This window comes from Neophocaena asiaeorientalis, unplaced genomic scaffold, assembly GCF_003031525.2.
Source record: "Neophocaena asiaeorientalis asiaeorientalis breed wild unplaced genomic scaffold, Neophocaena_asiaeorientalis_V1.1 scaffold128, whole genome shotgun sequence".
Taxonomy (NCBI): Eukaryota; Metazoa; Chordata; class Mammalia; order Artiodactyla; family Phocoenidae; genus Neophocaena; species Neophocaena asiaeorientalis.
Genome location: NW_020175827.1, coordinates 229,955 through 251,833, shown reverse-complemented (window position 1 = coordinate 251,833; position 21,879 = coordinate 229,955). Strand labels below are relative to the sequence as shown.

General features: G+C 47.8%; 1 protein-coding gene across 1 annotated transcript; it reads left to right on the top strand.

Annotated features, from left to right (window-relative positions):
- The first annotated feature begins 286 nt into the window (after positions 1-286).
- Positions 287-15,815, top strand: GJA5 (gap junction protein alpha 5). Its single transcript, XM_024732714.1, has 2 exons — positions 287-369; positions 12,679-15,815. The coding sequence occupies exon 2, from the start codon at positions 12,711-12,713 to the stop codon at positions 13,785-13,787; it is 1,077 nt and encodes a 358-aa protein (XP_024588482.1). The 5' UTR covers positions 287-369; positions 12,679-12,710; the 3' UTR covers positions 13,788-15,815.
- Positions 15,816-21,879: the final 6,064 nt, after the last annotated feature.

Below are 21,879 nucleotides of genomic sequence, written 5' to 3'. Positions count from 1 at the left end.
CCAGCGGGAGGACTGTGGCGACAGTGACAGGGGCAGGGCAGGGGGTGGGGGAGGAGGACTCAGTCTCCTTCTGGGGAGAACGCGGTGAGGAGAGACTGCAAGGAGGTAGACGGGAGAAAACTCTTTAAAGGAGCAAAGGTTCTAGGAGCACAAGAGAGAGAGGGGAGGGAGGGATCTCGAGGGGGAAGGGGGAGGAGAGAGAAATAGTAGGAAGAAGTGGGCGGAGGGAGGGTGACAGATAGCGATTAAAAAGAGGGTGGGAGAGGAACGACCGACAGGCTGGAGAGCAAGGAAGAGTGGGCAGCGGGGGAGAGGCGGCCAGAGAACCAAGAAGCCAACTGGAATTCCAGACAGGAGGAAAAGAGGAAGGTAAGGGGAAACTTGAATTTTAAGAGATAAAACTACCAGTTGATGGGAGAGAGGCAGAGAGAGAGCCTTGAATCTCCAGCTTTGTTGCTGGATCACAGCAAAACTCTCTCTCTGCACCTGTGGGTTTCCTCCCTGCCCCTCTCAGCAGTCCCTGTGATGGTGAGCTTTGGGTATATTAAAGAGAACAGCTTATGAAGCAGCAGATAAATCACTTACTCAATTTAGAAGGAGCTGTAGAAATGCAAGCGGAGGGCCTTTGCCGTCCATCTACCTCTCACAGATGCGCTGTGCTCCAGGGGCATCTTACAAGCAGGACACCAGGTCATTTCCAGGCAGTTTTGTGAAGATTGACATTGGCCCTTTAAAAACCCAAGCCATTGCTGTTTTACCATGTTTCCTCTAGGCTTGGAATTCTTTTTGAAATGCTTTCCACAGCATCTAGGAAAGTGTTTTGATTTTTTCCCCCCTAGGGCATGTTGGATGGTTTAAAAATATTCCCTGCTTAGTCTTCTACGGAGTGTCATGTCCCCGCTGTCCATTGTGAGCAATCTGGTCACTTGCTGTTGGAGGAAAGAGGCTGGTGAGATCTGGAGAGGAAGCCGGGGAGAGGTGCCCACCGCAAGGTCTCCTTTCCTCCTGGGCGCAGGGCAGGAAGGTTCCTGACAGCCCCTTGATCTCCCTTCCAAGCATGTGGTAAAGGAGCCTGGACTCAGGGCCCAAGAGACCTGGGCTCTGGTGCACTGAGGGGCTGTGTGACCTTGGGCCAGACAGTTCCCCCTTCTGGGCCTCAGTTTCCTCATCTGTAAAATGAAAGGTTTGAAGTAGCAGGATCCCTCTGGTTCCCTTCAGCAGTAACACTGTCCAAGGCTGAGATTCCTTAGCTCAAATTGCACCTCAGAACCACTACAAAAGGGGAGGCTGACACTGGAGTTTACATCCTTACTGTGCCTTTGTTCACTTTTTCCTTCGTCCCCCCTCTCTCAGTGTCCTGTCATAATGGAGGAGTTCTTGGTTTTGACCCGTCAGCATCTCACTGGGCTGTCTCCTGAGCACAGCTCTGGCACAGCGGTCCCGACTGGCCTAAGAGAAGGAAGGGCAGTGTGGGGAGCGCTGGGCAGGGGGTCGGGAGGCCAGGGAGGAAGCCAGTGACACTGAACAGAGAAGAGACCAAGGCCACCCCCCTCTGCCTGGGGTGGTGGCTTCACGGCTGGGGACACAAGCTGGTCTTTAGAAGCATCCTAGCTTAACTTTCACATCATCAGGCCAAGTGGTCGCCATCTCTTCCACCCACTAACCCTGGAGTCACAGCCCAGCCCAGACCCTGTTCTCGTGGGACAGCTCTCTCCACCCTCCGGCCAGGTTCCCCGCGGTGGCATTGCTGTCTGGAGCCTTCTCCCCTCGCTGATCCTCCAAGCCTTTTCCTCACTCAGCAGCTGTAGGGCAGCTCCAGTGACCACTGGGCATACGGCAGGCAGTACCGGGACTTGTGTTTCCTGGCTTCCAAACCGGCACCCTCAGGGCATCCCCTCCCCGAGACGCGTGAAGTTCAGAGAGCCACGGCAGTAACACAGCTGTGTTGCCCAGCCAGGCCGCTGGCTTGGAGCCCCAGAGATGTTCTTGCTGGGCTGTTGAGACTGGTTATTGTTCTTGTCTCCTAACTGCCTCACTCCTGTCCCCCTGCCAGGTACTGGTCTAAAGTCCTAGGCCATTAGAACCGGAAGAGGTCTCCTAGATTGCCAGTCAACTTCTTCTTTGACAAATAAGGAAAACAAGGCCTAGAAAAGGCAAGTGACTTGTTGAAGACGACACAGTGAGTCAGGGCCAGTTGAGTTGGGAGAACATCCCGCTCTGTTCACTCACACCTAGGGCTCTTCTGCCTTCCGTCCTTGGCTGTGTTTTCTGAGCCTCCATTTCTCCCCAAACCTCCCTGCTTCCTGTGTGGAAGCATCTCTGTAATCCTGCTTCCTAGTAGTGACACCACCTGCCCACCTGCTCCTGCTTATCTCTGCCGGCTGGTGGGGGGCACATGCCGTGGAGGGTCTTGGGCTCTCGCAGCCAGCCGGGCTACCGCAGGGTAGCCTGGCCTCTTGGGTCCTGACTGATCCCCGCTCTGGGCCCAGCCAGTTAACACAGGGCAGGGAGCCTGTCTGTGTGGATCGATCAGGACAGGAACTAGAAGACCTGCAGTCCTTAGGGCCAGGGAGACCCAAGGCCCAGGCTCTGCCTTCTGTCTCAGGAAAGAACTCCCCCACTGGGGAGTCCAGCAACTCTCTGTATGAACTGGCTCCACTCTGGGCTCCAGGATTGAACTGACTGAAGGGGAGAGATGCCCACTTTCCCAGGAAAGCTTCAGTTCTCTCTCCTAGGAAGGAAGGTGACTTCCTTTCTACAGTCAAAAGCAGCTGGCTCCTGGCAAATGACCGCTTGATGCCACTTCGTGAATCAATTGTTTCTGACATTTTAGCGACTCATGGGGAAGAAAAATTCAGCCTTCAGTAATCCACTCACCTTCATAAGGAAAGGGAGTCAGGAGGTCTCAGAATCAGAGGTATTGAAATAACACAGAGGGATCTTAGAGTTTATCTGATTCAGGGGTAAGGCAGAAGGAAGGGCCTAGGCGTTTGGAATCACATTTGGGTTAGAATTTCAGCTGTGTAAACCTTGGGAAAATTATTTAATGTCTCCGATCCTCAGTTTCTTCATCTGTCAAAGAGGTTAATAATAAATAATTTCCTTGTGAGGTTTTATGAAGATTAAATAGAATAATGTATTTTAAATGGCTACCCCATAGTAAGTGCTCAATGAACAACAGGACGATAGAGTGGAATCCAGGTCACCTGGTGCTCAGTCCAAGTCTCTTTGAATTGAGACTCATTTGATGCAAAGGCCTTTCCACAGTGAAGGCTCACCATGACATGAAATTCTGAGAAGGTACTGCTTGGTTTTTATGACTACAGATTTTTTTTCTGGGTCGACTTTTGCTGACCTCTAAGTTGGGAGTCAGAATATCTGGATTTGCCTCTTGGCTTTGCCACTTTGCCACTAATTTGCCATACCATTGCAATTGGGCGAGTCACAAACTCCCCAGGTGTTCTAACTTGGAGCTGGAAAGGCCTTAGCAACCTTCCAGCTCAACCACTTAGTTTTACCCATGAGTGAACTCAGGCTCAGGGAGGGGGAATGTCTTGACTAGAGTCACAAAGAAATAGCTGGAACCAGAAAGAGCCTCCCTTCTGAGGCTCTTTTGTCCACAGAGGACTTAGAGAAGCTTAATCCAACCTGGCATCTTCATGATTAAGGACTTCAGGAGAGGGCAGGTGTGTTTAGGGGTCAGGATGCCTCTTCTCCTCAGATCACAGAGTAGACGACCTCCTATTTCTCTTTCAAGTAGAACTGAGCCAGCTTCAAACCTACACACGTGGACACGCCTTTGGATTGGTCATCAGATTCCAAAGTGCTGCAGCTCCTCAGAAGGGGGGAATTATATGAAGCACATATTTTATAATATGGACTCATGTGGAGTCCATCTCCAGGCCCCAAAGCTCGAGTTAAAGAAAAGTTCAGGGGCAGGCTCGACCAATTACGAGAACACAAGGGACCTGATTGGAGCGGGACTCTACACCTCCCTTCCTCTCCACCTGCCTCTCTTCTTTCCACCTAGTGAAATAAATGATTTAGAGTTAAATTAATATCCTTCCCATTGCCCATGTTTTCCCCACCTCTGATAGTCACCCTCCCCCACTTGGTGGCACATAGGGCGTCCTCGCTGTGTCCCTCTAACCAGCCTGCTGCATGTCAAATGCTGCATCAAGGTGACCAGTTGGGTCATGTTTGAGAGGAGTTTTTACTGGAAACGGCAGAAAAGAAAACAAGGAACTAACATTATTGAGTGTCTACTATGTGCCAATTACTGTTCTAGATGTTTCCACTTACTCACACATTGTTCAATCCCCATGAGTAAACATTCCCCTTTTTTTAGATGTAGAGGAAACTGAGAGGTTATGTTACTTGCCTGAGGTCACACAACTAGAGGGTGATGGAAGCAAGGTTCGATTCCCACTCTTCCTGGGAACCACGAGTCCCACCACCTAACTCTTTCTGTTCCCATTGCTCTTGTTATGATCTGACATCAATGGAACACCAGAGCCTGCTGTTCGGCCAGCCAAGAACCCAGCAGTCGACACTGCCGTAGCCAAGAACACTTACTGGCTAAAAAAGGAAATAACTTTCTATATGTGAATTCTGGCCAAATGGTGGCAGATGCTGAAGAGTCTGGGAATCCTGACCACTCTGGGCTGAAGGCCTCCACGTGATCATCAATTCTAGGAACAGAATATGCAAGGGATGGCCAGTCCACAAGCCAGAGGCTAAAAGGAAAAACCCTGGGCCTCTTACGGGAAAAGATCTGCTTGGGGGGTTAAGACACTGGAGCTCTGGTCACAGGTTTGTCACCAGCTGTCAGTCCTATCAGTCCTAGGGCCTCTTTGCTTTTCTTTCCCTTTAAGAGACACAGAGAGAAAGGCAGGAGCCAGGCAGACCAGGTTCAAGTCCCTGATGCAGCATTTGCTGCTTGTGTGACTCTGTACAAGTTACTTAAATTCTGAGTCTCAGTTTTCTCGGCTGTAAAATGGAATAATACTGCTTTCCTAGCAGGGCTGAAGTAATGGTTAGAAAGTAATGTTAATGTCATGTAAGAGTTAGACTAGATCCCTTTTAGCTCTACTGTACTATGAATCAATGACAAGATGTTGGAAATAATAAAGCATTTAATAAATATAATTTTCATTAATAACTGCATAGGTATTAATCAACCCCTTCTGGTAGTTAATAAAGACCTCCTGATATTTCATTGTAATTGAATATCTCCATTTGCCAGCCCCTCCCATCCATTCCTTGTAAATATGTCTTCTTCTAACTTTTTAAGAAGAAAATTACTTATCCTCGCATAATTCTCTTTCTCTACTTTGCCTGCTCCCTTCTACCTCCTTGGCTTTGAAACAACTGTCGGCCAGCAGGATCTCTGAGTGGACCACTCTATCCTTGCCATAATCAAATAATTAAATTTAAAGAGGAGTTAATTATCTGCCCTTGGCTGGAGTAGCAGGAAAACTAGAGTGATAGTTAATCTCCTCCATCTGTCTCTTTTTCCCCTCTCTCTCATCTCTAGCTCCCTCTCCCCTCTCTAGTGGTCAAGGTTCAGGAGTGCAGGCCCCCTCTGGACCTCTCATTCTGAGAAAGTTGCCCACACTGCCCAACTCGGTAGCTGTAGGTATATCATACATCTATCTGGTTGAAGTAGCTACCCCAAACCTAAATCAGGAAAAGAGTGAGAATTCTAAATGTAAGAATTACCCTTAACCGTGCGCAAATCAACTCTGTATTCTAATAGTTATCTCACAAATATCCCTGTGGCAGTTATCTTGTGTAACAGAGGCCAGCCTTTGATGAGTAAGGCTTTTCAAAGAAAGGAACTTAAGGTGAGTTAGATAGAATCTAGTGCAGTTCTTAAGGCAGGGGCATCACTGTCAGAAGAGACAACAGCTGGCTTTGGTGCCAACTTCACCGCTTACTAGCAAGTCATCCTCAAGTGATTTTGCCCAAAACACCCTCTCTGAGCCTTGTAAGAAGGGGACGGGGCCAGTCCCTAGTTCCTCCAATTACTGTGAGAATCAAATGAGAATATATATATATATATCAAGAAACTTGCAGAGTGTCTGGCACATAGAAGGGTCTCAATGAGTGTTAGGTTTTCTTATAATTAGATTCAAATTCTCTTTTTGTGTAACTCTGGCTAAACTAGCAAATGAAGCTGAGAATCTCGAAGGATAATAAAGATTAATGAGGTAGCTGAGGACCAAGACCACTCTCTCATGTAATCCTCCCTACATATCCATCTTAGAGAGAAACTACTGGGGTGAGGGAAGATTAGAAAAATGTACATTAATGAATAAGCTCCAAAAGAGTTCCAAGATGACGGTTAGAGTTGGCATCTTCACTTTATAAAGCCACCTTTGGTGTCTGGTGTGGCACTGGGTTGCACAAACACTTTCTGAACCGAGCTGCACTGACATGATACCATGTCTAAGGCATCCTTTGAGTGCGGCCCTTTGGGTCCTTTTACAACAGGATTCTCATTGGGAAGCGAGTCAACCCTGCCCTTGCCGCATTCCACTGTGTGGTGAGAGGAATTAGAGCACGGGCCCAGGGGATTGTTACTATTACCGTAAGTAACAATCTTTATTGAGAGCCAGAGGTCTGTTAGATACTATCCAGTACATGTGTCATTGTCCAGAATTAGACTCAGCCTCTGCAGAGTGGTCTTAAAATCTAATGTTGACAAACTTGGGTGAGTTTCCCAGTGATGTGGGGGAGGCAGAGAAGGAATAGTCCATGGTGACCAAGTCTCTGCTCTAGACATGTTCAGTCCTGCTCAGCCAAGCGGAGGACTCTCTCATGGGCAGAAGGACAGCTCAGTGGCTTTTCTCTCCCTGGTGTCCTGGTCACCATAGTCATTGTGCAGATGTCCCTAGGGCCAGCTTCCCAGGGAGGTGCCTCTAGTGGCATTAGGTGTTTTGAGTGACCTGAATGCTGTCATTCATCCACTGTTGTTTCTAAAAAGTACACGAGGGCTTCCCTGGTGGCACAGTGGTTGAGAGTCCGCCTGCCAATGCAGGGGACATGGGTTCGTGCCCTGGTCCGGGAAGATCCCCCCCAAAATGTACATGAATCAACCTATCAGGTGCAGGGCAAGATATTGAGCAATAAGGGGGAAGAGAGGGTAAGGTGATTCAGGGGGAGGATCCAGTGATGAACAGTTATGGGGCTTGTCTTCAAGGACTCAGGGTTGAGTTGGAGAGATAATACACAATCAGCAGAACAAATAATTCTCCTTAGGTGTGTGAAATCCCAATGGTTTTACAATTTAACCCAAGGCCCAGCTGCTGACTTGGGGGGCCACAGAAATTGTTGTCAAATAGTATATCGTAAGGGCTGTTATATTTGGTTTCAGAGGACAGAACTAGAATCAACAGAAGGAAGAGAATTTTCGAGGCATCCCCATGGTAGCTTCTTGCTCACTTGCAACATGCCTTCTTGAGCAGGAGAGACGGGGGTGCAGTTTCAGCTGTGTGCTGGGTGGCGCACCTGTCACCTGCAGCCTGCCCAGCTTATGCTGCAGCCACTACTAAAGGACTGCAACGAGCGGGGTGACTACCGAGTGCAGTGCCTTATGTCTGCACCCCATTTGGGGGCTTTGTCAGAGGTAATGCAATCTTACTGCTAGACCAAACATTTTTTTTCAATTATTAAGAAAGCATTTATTATGCACCTAATGAGAAAGCCTAATGCAATAAGAATACAAAGCAGAAGACAGGCTTTTGACTTTGGGAAGTCTACTACCCATCTAAGGGAAAAAGCCGTTAAATCCTTGAGGGCAGGAATCATGCCTGATCTGTTTATTAATCTAACAGATATCACTGCGTGCCTAGTATTTGTCAGGCCTGGGACCCGTGAGGTATTATTTCAGTACCCAGAACAGTAGTAGACACATAGTAGGGACTCAGAAAAAATACCTGCGGGTTGGCTGTTAGACAAGAAGCTTTTGGAGAACAAGTGTAAGGCAGCATATAACCCAGTGTGGGAATGTATCCTGCCTGCTGCATGGTAATTTAGCATCTTCGGAGTTCAGGAGACATCAAAGAGGGATGAGAGCAATTTGCAAAGACGTCTCCATTTCCACCTAGATCTGTGGGGTCAGAAGAAGAGGTGCTGGCTATGAATTCATGTTAATTTGGGTTGCTCTAAATTGGTTGTCTTTAAAAACATTGGCTGCCTAGGGCGGCAACAGTGCCAACGTGGAGGAGCACCGGATTGGGAACGTAGACCCTGAATTTTATTTCTAGCCATATAATACATGAAGTAAAGGAACAAAATCATTCATGCTCACTATGCACAAAAACCTTCCTTTGGCCCTTTCCCTCTTCTCCAGGTGTAATGTTACTATTACCAAAGACGTTCCCTAATGACTTCTCCAAAATTTTTGCTTCGTCCCAGGACATGACACATTAAAAGAGGATGTGGAAGGTCTTGGAGTAAAGAACGTTCAGAGTTGGGATGTTCTTGTCCAGGTTCTAGGGACCATCTCTCTTTGCCTTGGGGACTTCAGGACTTGCATCAGTTGCAAAGGACTGTAGAATTCAATTACCCAGGGCTCTATGGAGGGTCCAGGCCCCACCCTGAACCAGAGTCAACCTGCCTTACATTCCCATAGCCCCCTGTGTCTCCCTAATGTCAACACACGTCGTGCTTTATTGCAATTATGTGTTTGTTCTCTCTCCTTAATTAAGGGAAATAAAGGCAGTTAAGCTCAGTAAAGGCAGGGAGGGACTCCTTGCTTGTCTTTTTAATGGTTGCATCTTCAGTGCCATCATCGCTGCATGATACCTGGTAACTGGTAACCACTCAACAAACTTATTAAATGAATGAACGAAAGGGAAGGACATCGTAGGCAGAGGCAACATGGGGAGCCAAGATAAAGAGGTGAGAAACTGTGGGCCGTGAATACATGTGTGGGGAGCTGTGTAGCTTAAGTACTGAGTATGTGAGGGGAACAGCAGAAATAGAATGGATGAGGCTGTGCTGTGGAGGGTCTCAAGTGCAAGTTAAATCGTTTGGACTTTATAAGCAGTAGGAAGCCAGTGAAGGTCACAGATAAAGCAGTGGGGTATACTACCATTTTTATTTGACAGAATTTATTCATGGCATGGGCAGCTGCCTTTGCCCCTCCTAACACACTTCCTGCCAAGAAATGGATAATAATCTACAAAACGTTTTACGTGCTGTACACCCAGAAAACTCAATGAGTGTCTAATCTACAAGTTTCTTTGGCTGAGTTTGTCGGGGGCCCAAAGGGACCCAGAGGTGTTGGGAAACTGACTTCAGCCGGGGACCTTTCATATTATAAGCTGAGCAGCTGGTACACGATAGCAATGTTAAGTTTCTCTGACCTTGTTTGAGTCATCCAGGATGTCGCAAACAAGAGGTTTTTCACCCTATATACTGCTGCCAGGGCCCACGGTGTCTGCCCTAGCCAACACCTCCCCAGCTGGTTAGTTTCTCTTGTTCTCTCCCGATGAGGCATCCTAAGACTGTCTTTCTGATATTTTGCGATGTTCCTTTCTCGTACCTATGTTTTACTTCTTCCAGGTGGGACTCCTTGGACTACAAGTGAGGCAGTCAGCAGGCAAACCTCTTGGCAGACTAGACCAAAGCATCACATTCTTTGCCTTGAACTATTTTTATATTTCCTTGGGGACTTGCAAGGAATGAGTGACAGAGTCAGAAGATCAAGGGAAAAATCTTCAGAGGTTGAGGAGAGTTTGGAAAACTTGCCCCAAATCCTGGAAGAATATAACATTTGTTTCTCTCTTTCTTTCTTTTTGATTGCCATTTCTCTTTCCTTCTGGCTTTCTCCCCTTCTTCTCTTCCATCTGTTTCTCTCTTCTTGGTAATGCACATCTCTCTACCTTCCACTTTCTCCTATTCTTGTCCTGCCCCACCACTTTCCTTGCTAGTCATGGCTGCCTTTTATTCAGTTCTTATATTCTGAGCACTGTGCTAAGTGCTTTTTACCTATCGCCTCATAATACTCTATGAGCTAAATAACAGTATATCCATTTCACAGGTGAGGAAGTTGAGACACAGATCCAGTAACTTCCCCAAGCTCAGCAGATATTCACAGGGATTTGAACTCCATTTAGCTAACCCCCAAATTAACTTCCCTTAACGGTTACAGGGTCTCTTTTTCTCCCATTTCCAACTCCCCCTTGTCTTTTCCCTCTTTTTGCTCGTCCTCTCTCCCCTTCTCTCCCTCCCTTCTCTCTGACACTCGCCACATCCTGGCCTTCACATGTGTGCTGATGACCCTGAAGGTGCTGAGCACTGCACACGTGCCCAGAAGGGATCACAGACCATTCAGACTCTTATCTAATCAGCCATTTTCCTTTTGGACTAACGCTCCACAATTTTCCACTTTTGGAGGCGATGGAGGGGGCCCTTCATCATGTGAGGAAAAGGGCAAATGTCTGATCACAAACCAGAGGAAAGGGCTCAAGACTTGGAAGGGTCTTTGATATGGAAGGGAACAGAGATAAGGCCCTTTCCGCTTACTCACGGACTCTCTCATTCCCAGGGACGCTGTGTACTCTCAGGGTTGGGGAGTGGAGGGCTGGGAGAAGACAGAGCCGGGAGGCTGGTCTCTGTCAAGGTATCGACTCAGAAGCCAAAGCCTGAACCGTGAAATATGGAACGTCGCCCTGTCCTTCCTCATATGCATAAGGATAGGAACCGGGATAGGATAGGAATCAGGGGCACACTGGAAGCAAACATGTGAAGGTTAAAGTTTGAACTTGACAACCTCTAAGGTCCCATCAGAATCCGAGGTTTTAAGGTTCCAAGAAAAGAATATTTACCTTCAATTCCCCCCCCCCCTTTTTTTTGGTCATTCTGTTGATTAGGACTGGTTGATTAAAGGCTTAAGCCATAAGGACATTTATTGTTCATCAAGTAAGAATTCTGGAGGTAGAAGATTCAAGAGTTGATTCAGAAGCCTCAGGGCACTGGTTGGCATTTCTGAGATTCTCTGGGAAGCTTCAGGCATCTTGACTCACACAAACTGTCCACAGGCAGGAAGTCGTGGGGGTGAAGAGGACTTCAAGCGAGGCTCTATTTACTGGGGGATGGTAAAACATTTTCTAGAGCACTCCTTCCACATCAGACTCTCCCCACACCTCACAGACCAGAACTAACTTCAGTGGAGGCTGAGAAAGTGATAGCTGGCCTTCTCACCCTGCTTATGGGACACAGCAAGGAACAGGGGAACACCGGGTAGAAAACACCAGTGCCTGCCACGCCCTCCTTCATTCACTCAACTAAGATTTACTAAGTACCCACTCTGGGCCGGGTGATGATGGTACAGAGGACAAGAGAATTCCTGTTCTCAAGGAGCTCCTACTGGAAGAACACAGACAGGCAGAGGATCACAAAACAAGATGGCAAGTGCTAGGAGAGGACTGAGTGTCCCCAGGGCCACCACAGAGCTGAAGATGCTCAGCTTGAGGAAGCAGGGAGGGCTGGGAAAGCAATGACTGGGTTAAGTTTTGAAGGGTAAATAGGATTCAGCTAGAGGTGAGGGAGCATGTAGGAGGTGGCTGAGCGGAGAGCATTTGGGAACCTTCCAGGACTTGGCATGCTGGACACGACAAAGGCAACTGAAGGGGATAGGCAGAAAATGAGGCTGAAGAAGCATGCCAGGACCTGATGAGGGAAGGTTCTGTGTGGGACTTAAAGGTTTGGGGCGTTTATTCTGGATGTGTGGGTGAGCAGGTCTGTGTGTGGGAACCTTCTGTCTGCAGAAAGACAAGCTGAGCTGTACGGCTGGAATGGCTGCACTGCAGTGAAGTGTAGATCAGCACTGCCAGCTGCTAACCAGCTGGGGGAACCTGTGAAACCTTTGAATGTTCTTGTTTCCCACCTCCTGATAGAGTTGGCCCATGCTGGATGGCTCTGATCATTATTGAAATAGAAATAGAAATAGAAAATGCTTCCTAAGGGGCCAAATTTGCCTCTCCCACCCTCACCTTTTTCTCTTCCACCTAGTTCTGGCCACTGGAGTCAGAAAAAAAAAAAAAAAATATATATATATATATATATATATTTTCCACCTGACAGCAGCTCAAACATATGGAACACGTGAATTATGATTTTCAGCATATCACATACCTCATCTCATTTAACCCTCCAAGTCCTCTGGTGTAGCTATTCCCATTTTACAGACAAGGAAACAGACTCAGTGAGGTAAATGTCCAGAGTCACATTTGCAGGCTCCTGTCCTGTGCTCTTTCCACTACTCCAGTGTTTGTCGGCTGAGGTCCTTTCACTGCGTACATCAAAATAACCTAGGCTGTTTGCTGCAAGTCCAGATTCCTGGGGGCCATCCCAGACCTCCTGGAGTAGAACCTCTGGAGATAACAGCACAGAACCCACATTATAACACACATCTCAGGTGATTTCTAGATCCACTAAAGCGTGGGAATCATGCTCTAATCTTGCTATCATGACTACTCTGTCTTCTCTTTCATTTTTGCTGCGGGTGGGGGAGGAGGAAGAGAGCTCTTTAGGTGAATCTGACTTCTAAGCTGCGCTCTCTTAAGGGACGCATTGGTATGGGTCAGTGGAATCACAGAGCATGATTGGACCTTCCAGATGTTTGCAGAAAGCATCCCTCTGTTTTTCTCTCTGTCCCATTTGCAGGAGTCTTGGCATCTGTCTTCTGCTGAGCCAAGATGGGTGACTGGAGCTTCCTGGGAGAGTTCCTGGAGGAAGCACACAAGCATTCCACGGTGATCGGTAAGGTCTGGCTCACCGTCCTCTTCATATTCCGCATGCTGGTGCTGGGCACGGCTGCCGAGTCCTCCTGGGGGGACGAGCAGGCTGATTTCCAGTGTGATACGATTCAGCCTGGTTGCGAGAACGTCTGCTATGACCAAGCCTTCCCCATCTCGCACATTCGCTATTGGGTGCTGCAGGTCATCTTCGTCTCCACACCCTCTCTAGTGTACTTGGGCCACGCCGTGCACACGGTGCGCATGCAGGAGAAGCGGAAGCTACGGGAGGGCGAGAGGGCCAAAGAGGTTCGGGGCGCTGCCTCTTACGAGTACCCAGTGGCCGAGAAGACAGAGCTGTCCTGCTGGGAAGAAGCGAATGGAAAGATTCCGCTCCGGGGCAGTCTGCTCAACACTTACGTCTGCAGTATCCTGATCCGCACCACCGTGGAGGTGGCCTTCATCGTGGGCCAGTACCTCCTCTATGGCATCTTCCTGGACACCCTGCACGTCTGCCGCAGGAGTCCCTGTCCCCATCCTGTTAACTGTTATGTGTCCCGGCCCACGGAGAAGAATGTCTTCATTGTGTTTATGCTGGCTGTGGCCGGACTGTCCCTTTTCCTCAGCCTTGCTGAACTCTACCACCTGGGCTGGAAAAAGATCAGACAGCGATTTGTCAAGTCACAGCAGCGCATGGATGAGTGCCAGCTTCCTGGTCCCTCTGCCCGCATAGTCAAGAGCTGCACACCACCCCCTGACTTCAGTCAGTGCCTGGAGAATGGCCCTGGGGGGAAATTCTTCAATCCATTCAGTAACAAGATGGCCTCGCAGCAGAACACAGATAACCTGGCCACTGAGCAAGTGCGAGGCCAGGAGCAGATTCCTGGAGAGGGTTTCATTCATATCCGTTATGCCCAGAAGCCTGAGGTACCCAATGAAGGCTCCCCAGGTCACCGCCTCCCCCATGGCTACCAGGGTGACAAGCGCCGTCTCAGCAAGGCCAGCAGCAAGGCCAGGTCAGATGACCTATCAGTGTGACCCACGGGTGTGGCGGAACCAGGACCAGGTGGGAACAAAGGAGGCTCAGAGAGGGAAGGTGTGTCCCTTCTGACCCCATCTCTCTCATTCTCATCACTGCTCTACTCAGTTTGGGCCCTGGATCTCAATGGCATTGCTCATTTTTTCCAGAAGCTATGACCAGGTCTTTGTGGGTGCAGTAAGAGACATGGCTACCTACCCAGGCTCCTTCACCCTCCACTCAGAATCCTCAGTGAAGCCTTTCATATTACTCAGTGAATGGGATAGAGGAAGGGACGGGGACCATGGCAAATCTGACCTGGGAGGGACAGCCAGGGGGATAGGATGACTCTCTACATACCAGCCACACACCAGATGGATCCTCTAAGCCCCTCTGGCGTCGTTGACCCGATCACCCTTCCTCCTGCAAGGAAGAGCCCAAAGTTCCCGGCCAGCAATGAGCATGAATCAAGGAACTTGCATTATATGTGCTCTTGAATCTGTTGTCTCCTTGGACCATACCTTGGGGTGGTGGTCAGGTCGCCATGGGATGCCCTTGGCTGCCCCTCCCTCTACCCGGTCTTACTTAAAAAGAGGCCCTTAGAACTTGACCAGCAGCCTCAACTTTACAAGTGCCTTGGTATGTACCTCTGGCAAATGTCTCACCTTGGTGATGTTGCAGCCTTTCCTTCTGCCAGGGTGTACAACGAGCCCGGGGAGGGGGTTTGAAAAGCTCTCCTAGGGAGTCACTGTGCACACTGACTCCACTGGCATTCCTGCCACCACGTATCAACCTGCAGCTCTTTTACAGTTCAACCTGATGGTAGAAACCATCCCTTCCAGTCCTCCCTTGGCTGTCCATCCAGTGCTCCCCTAAAAACCTTATTGACCAGAATGCCCAAGAAGCCATCATCCTCTCTCACATTCTGACCAGATCACCAGCCATGGAGGCCAGTGGAATTTCCCCAAGTCTTATTAAAACAAAGAGGGCATTGTGCTTCTCAGATTCCCCTTGGGGAAAAAAATAATTCTGCTGTGAAGATAAAAATGAAAAAGGAGAGAAAATACTGGAAAACTATTTTTCCCTCCTGTTTGCTTCCCTTGCTGACTGCCAACTTAGAGTGCCAAGAGGAGGTGTGATGACAACTATGGAGGCCCCCATATCTCTCTTTCCCTGGAGGATTTAGCAGGGGCATGAAAGCAGAAAGGGAATCTCCAGCTCTCTTGGCAGGACCCTTGTTTAAGAGCACAGAGATGCCTGTGTCTCCCCAGTGCTCCTAAAGAGACTGCCAAAAAAGCAGTGGGGACTACAGAAAAGCCCTGCCTTCCCAGGGACTGGCCAGGTTTCTCTCTTCAGTCCATCTGTAATAGGTGGTTGCCATTTTGGATGAAGGTAAAGGATGCTCAGAAGTGGCTGCCGAAACTTACAGGGAGACAGTTACTTTTAAAGATGCATGTGTGTGTTTGTGTGTGTATGTATATGCTGATAAGCTGGGTGAAAGGGAGGGAAGTCCTGAAGTAAGGAAAGCATGCCTTAGAGACACTTGTGTCTTCCTGCCCTTTCCTCCAGATGCCTAGCAGAGGGGCTGAGCCTCACTGTTTTCAGTGTCATTAACCTAAATAGATAAGCATGAGAGGTTGGGACAGAGGAGGCTGAAGCCTCAGAAGGAGCTTCAGCCTCTGCCCCACCTGCCCATCTCTGGGCCCCTCTGCTGATACTTGGTTGTTATTGGTGGGTGGAGAGAAGGATGAGGGTAGAGGGGTGGAGGAAACTGACTGGGACGCCACTTAGGGAAGAATGACTTATCATCCCAGATTCCTGGAGGGGACACCTTTTAATCTATTCTCTGGCACTGGCATTAAGACTCTTTCTCCAAAACAAAGCAAAAAAGACTCTCTTTCCTTCCATCTCTGAAGTGTGTTTGTTTTGTGAAACGAGTGTTCTTGGATTAGAAATTCTGTGAGATCAGTCCTGATGATGGGGCTTTCAGGAAGGAAAAAGGAAATAATATGTGTCGTTTGTCCTAATAAAGTCTGGCCCTACATTTATCTCTCCTTTGTGTCCCTTTCATGGTGTGACTACAAGAGAAGGATGGCAGACTTGGTGGGGGAGGGGAGCACTTGGAGCCAGTCACCAGTCGATCAGTACTGCAAAGAGCTTTGGAATCACACACGCCAGCGTGAAAATCCCAGCTGCTCATTTACAGCTGGACTCCAGCAAGCTACTTAATCTCTGAAGCTTGGTTTTCTCATCTGTAAACTGAACCTAGTAATATCTACCTCATATGTTGTTAAATGAGATACTATTTATAAAGAGTACAGCAGAGTGCCTGGGAAATAATAGTCTGTCATTAAATGGTTATTATTGTTATTATCTTCATTATTTTTGTTGCTATGTTGAATACATAGTATTTGAAAACCTGGGATGTTGAGGGATGGTTGCAGAACTTGCCTTTATGGAGCTCACAGTCTACCTAAGATGATCAACTAAACCACATAGAGGAAACAATTAGAATAGAATGAAATAGGAATTCATTGATTATCAATTCTAGGAACTATAAGGCTCCAGGAAGTGATACATATGAAAATACTACATAGAAGAGGACAGACCTGACCTGAGCCTTAAAGAGTGGCTAAGGTTTTAGAGAAGTGAAGACCTCAAGGATGACACTGTGAAATAGGTCTGGGTATCCCCATTTTACAGACATGGAAGCTGAGTTCCAGGAAGTTTCTCTGACAGTGGGCAGCTTCTTACTGGCTTCGTTGGGTGAAATCTCATCTCTTTGGAAGTGTAAAAATGATTCTTGCTCCAAACAAAGGGTCCAGGGACCACTCAGTCCTTCACCAGCAAATGAGTGCCATTTCCTAGAGAAAGAAACAAAGGCTGGGGAAAAAAACAAATGGAAGTATTATCTGAACTACCAAGTGGTCTTGTCTATCAGGGCAGGAAAGCTCTTACAGGGACTTCCCTGGTGGTCCAGTGATTAAGAATCCATTTTGCAATGCAGGGGACTCCAGTTTGATCTCTTGTCAGGGAACTAAGATCCCACTTGCTGCATGGCTCACAGGCCCAGCCGCTCCGCGGCATGTGGGATCCTCCCAGACCGGGGCACGATCCCATGTCCCCTGCATCGGCAGGCGGACTCTCAACAACTGAGCCACCAGGGAAGCCCCATTATTCCCATTTTAAAAGGTGAAATAACAGAGTGATTTTTGACTAGCCTCAGAGCTAGTTAGGGACAGAACCGGTAACAATCGTCTTCTCTCTAGTCTGGTGCTCTGTCCCACTACACATGCAGCTTTAATGAGGCTCTCTCTCCCCCTACCATCTTAGCAGATCAGACAGGATGGCATTTGTAGATGTAGATATATAGCAGCCTGTCCTGAGATCACACCCATTTCCCTGCACACCCTTTCTCAGGCTGGTGAGTTGGTTAAAGAACAGGAATAGTTCTGGCCTGCAAGTATGTTGGAGAGACAAGATTAGCCCTTCAGTTCTACAGGTGATCTTGCATCAAAACCATAAATAATATTCTGCTTACAGCTCTATTTAAGGGTTGGCCCTAAAGGGCTGTAGGAGAGAAATCCTTCCACTGTGCCGAGCTTTGACTGGTTCCTTTCATGGTGCACCTTGTCTAGAAGGAGAACTGACCTGACATCTGGATCGAAGCCAATTCTAATGACTGATGATTTGGAAAGATAGGGAATTTGAAGGGATAAGACCAAAGGATGTATGACAAAGAGTTCTGGGAAAGAGGTATATGAATAGACCAGTCATAATGAGCCCAGGATGTGAAAATAGGTTTGTTCCATGAGAATGTTCTCCCAAAGGTGTCCATAGTGCAGGAGGCTCTCAAACAGTGTACAAGATATCCTGCCCTATGAATGTTAGTCAGCCTCTTTCCCAGTCACCTCAGTATCTGCTCAGTGAGGTTATGAACCTCAGCATGGTGGCACAACACGCAATAGGCTTCATCTAGGCTGACCTGGCCACAATCACTGCTGAGTATCCAACTTCCCAGAAGCACTGACTAACCTTGAACCCTCAATATGGTACCACGACCTAGAGGTGCCTGTCTACCACTTGCCTGGAAGGCTGACTACATTAAATCCTTTTATCATGAAGGGGGCAGAAATTTGCTTCTCATTGGAATAGATATTTATGCTTTTGCCATCTCTGCCCACCATGCTTCTGTCAGGAATATCACTTGTAGGCTTAATGAATGCTTGATTCAGTGTTGTGGAATTTTACATGAAGTTGTTTCTAGCATTATGGTAATGCTAGTTTCTGTAACAAAAAAAAAAAAAATAGTGGTTTAACACAAATAAATATCTCTTTCTTGATCATGTAATTGTCCAATGTACATGTTTCATCTTAGGGGGTTGCAGAATTCCTTCATGTAGTGTTCAGGAGCTATCTCGTGGCTCCACTCTTCCCTAGAAACTCAGAGTTCTTAACGTTCACGTGGCAGACAGGAGAAGAAAATATGGATTTCCGCCGTCAGCTCTTAAAAGTCTCAGCCTGGAAATGACATCATTACTACTCATATTCCATTGGTGATAGCTAGTTACATGGATACAAGGGATGCTGGGAAATGTAGTCTACCCCAGTGTCAATTCCATACTATATGAATACTGGGTGGACAGCTAGCCATCTAGGTCTAATGTTATCAGTCTGAAGGCAGGTAGACTGGTCATCAAATATCAGCTCATATCTTTCTTCGCATAGTTACACACTTAGTGCGTGTACACACACACACACACACACACATACACACATTCAAAATCCCATCTAGTCACCTTATCCAGCTCAAAGTCCAGGATGTCTGGGTGAGGTACAGTTCTCTCTTGCAAGTCTGGATATACCTCCTTGTGGTTCAGAACTCAAAGACAAGTATCTTCCCTCCACTAACCACCACTCAAAATACAATGTGGAGGCAGAAACAGGACAAATGCAACAAAATTCCCTTTCAGAAAACAGAAGGATAGGAGCCACATGGTAATCACTCGTTCATACCAATGATGAAATCTTGCTGGGTAGACACAGTAAGGACTGTCTGCTCCAGTGTGGGGGTGAAATTCCTTGCTTAGACCTTAATTCTGATCTCTGGAGGAATTTCCTTGTCCATTGTTCTTCCTGGTACCTTTGGAGGGTTTGTCCATGTCCATTTTCCTCCGTGGTCTCATCAGCAGTGAGTATTGCTGGGCTGGCCATCCTTGGGACTACACAGCATTCACAGCTTGCTTTCAGCTAGTACAAATTTGGGAGCCTAAGACCTATTTTATATTACAAGGTGGCTTTTGGTTTTTGTCATATTTTTGCTTTTGTGTTTAGGTGGTCAGGATCATGATTTCTCTGACAATGCAATTCTCTTAAAAACAGTAGTCTTGTAATCTATTTGCTTCCAGTCAATTTTATGTGCCAGTAGCCATACCCAGAAGTCTCTCCTAGACATAGGTCTCAATACTGCCCTATTTCTTTGTTTCTTCCTCCTCATGCTTCTCTCAACTCATTGGAGGCTACCCTGAGGTACTCTGAAGCAATAAACTTGAGTACAGGGGTAATAACTTGATCTTTTGAATAGACTACGTCACTCTATGTAACTGAAATCTGAATGAAACCTTGTTTCACAAATGTATTTCCATCTTAACTCCCATTGTTTGAGGCCCAGCTGGATTTTCCCATCCCTGCGCCACATCTCATATCTCTTTATTATCCTTATCACCTTTAATTTCCACTTCATTAACAGATCACTAAACGGAAATCATCTCAGTGTCTGTCTGCTTGTGAGAAACTTGACCTAAGATCCTGGTGTATGTCTGTCTCCCTTTTAAGATGTAAGTTTCACCATGGCAAAGACTTAGTCTGCCATGCTCATTACTGTATCTCAGTGCCTAGACCAATATCTGGCATGTTATTTGAGGTGCTGAATAATATCTATTGATTGAAAGAATGGAATAGGCACAACTAAACATTTATTTAGTAAATGAATGAAACAGATTTAGTGTTCTCCTTGAGACATGTTCTGATAAACGTATTTTCTTTCATTTCATTACATTCAGTGATGGTTTACCACCCAGTAATGTTTTGGCAACCCTTGTAAACGGCACTTTGGAAACCTGCCTCGTTGGCCCATGACCAGCCCTCGTTGAGTGAATGAACATGGTGTGTGCCTAGGTCTAGGAAGAGCAGAGGACACACAATGGGGGGAAATGAGGTCAAGCAGGGCTTGCCTACTAGGTTCAGTCCAGTTGGGGCAGCTCCACCATTGGCAATCAGTATGGAGAGAGAGCTTTGCAAGCTGCCACCACCCTTCAATACAAGGAGCCTCACTTCCTTTTGGCCAAGCAAGGAAAAGGCAGGTTTCCTTGTAGAGATGTGGGAGAGAAGGGAATATGGCAGTACTAGATGTTTCCCTCTGATAAGATTAAACTCTGGGGCCTGATGTCTGGTGCCTCTTTAGAACTTTGCAGAGGGTGGAGCAGGGCTGGGTGCAGTTAAAATTGACTAAAAATAAACACTGAAACAGACATTGTCAGGAACAGGTGCTTCGGGGAAGTAGAGTTTGACTCCTGAAAACAAGTACCTCACAGGGCTTTGTGCGGGGAGGCGGGGCACCTGGCGGTGGCAGTGAAGTTTGCTTTCCTGCCCAAGACTTTCATCCCACCCTCCACCTCTAACACCACCACATACCACGGCCCCGCCACGGCTCTCCCCTCATTGCTTCACCACCTCCTGCCCAATATAGATTCCCGAGGCCACCACCTTCTGACACAAGGATTATAGAGTTTCTCAAAATAAGTTGTACTGAACAACTGCTGTCCCCAGAAACAGACTGAGTGGAAATTCCAAGGCCCTTGGACAGGGTCTCCCACTCCCTCATGCTTAAGCCCCTGCCCCCATGCCCCTGTAGGCGCCTGACCAAGAAGCAAATGGAAAGAGCAGGTCTTTCCAACCCTGTACTTCCTTTTTACATCAAAAAGAGGTTGGTCAGGGCTTCCCTGGTGGCGCAGTGGTTGAGAGTCCGCCTGCTGATGCAGGGGACACGGGTTCGTGCCCCGGTCCGGGAGGATCCCACATGCCGCGGAGTGGCTGGGCCCATGAGCCATGGCCGCTGAGCCTGCGCGTCTGGAGCCTGTGCTCCGCAACGGGAGAGGCCACAACAGTGAGAGGCCCGCGTACCGCCAAAAAAAAAAAAAAAAAAAAAAAAAAGAGGTTGGTCAGGTCTAGGTCAATGCATTGAAAGCCCTTTTGTAGTGTGAAACTCTTTACATACAATGTCCTGTAAGCTCATGTATAGAACTGGCCGAACTGAGCAGCCCTGATTGAATTGTGATGCAGAGAGAGATGTGTGGCTGGGCCTCACCCACTTTGCTCCATCTCAGTCTCTCCCTCCTGTGGGCCTGGAGGAGCTATAAGGATCCCTTCCATCGTAGCTCAGGGAGGGAGAGTGTGAGGACCAGACTGCCCCAGCAGGAAGGAAAACACCGAACAGAGCTAATGGACAACTCTGAAGGTCAGTAAGGGAAGCCTGGATTTGACCCAATAGGCAATAGGGCACCACTGTAACTTTCTGAGCAGAGGAACCTCTCACGAAAGGGCGCCCAGAAGAACAGTGGCTGTGCTCAAGTAAAATCAGCTCTAAAGAGGCACGTGTCTGGGCTGGAACAAGCACTTCATGGTGTCTCTTCTTCCCTTCTACCATTTTTGCTTGTCTAAGTTTAGATGCCCAAATGTGCTGCCTAGGCTTTTGCTCCGAGGTCCAGCTTCCATCACCCAATATGAGTCCATCCTCCATCCTGATGCTGTGGTGATTCTCCTGGAGCACAGACGTGGCATGACATGTGCTCCCTCCTTCAGCTCCCTCAGTGGATCCTCACTGATTAAATTCCAACTCCTAAGCCTGCTCTCACCTCCTCCACAGTTACGCTACAGCCTCCCTTTCCAGTTTTCTCCTGGGCACATCTACCCACACCTGCCCGTCGACGACCCCCACTCCGGCTCTCCCCACCTTTCCGGTTGATTCATGCTGCACCCTCCACCTACTCTCCTTCCCTTCTGCAGCCTCCCTTACCATCTCTCAAGCCTGCTGTTGAAGATCGGTTCTTCTTT

Bases quoted from the DNA above. Each gene is read 5' to 3' on its own strand.
- GJA5 (XM_024732714.1), top strand. From the start codon at position 12,711: ATGGGTGACTGGAGCTTCCTGGGAGAGTTCCTGGAGGAAGCACACAAG.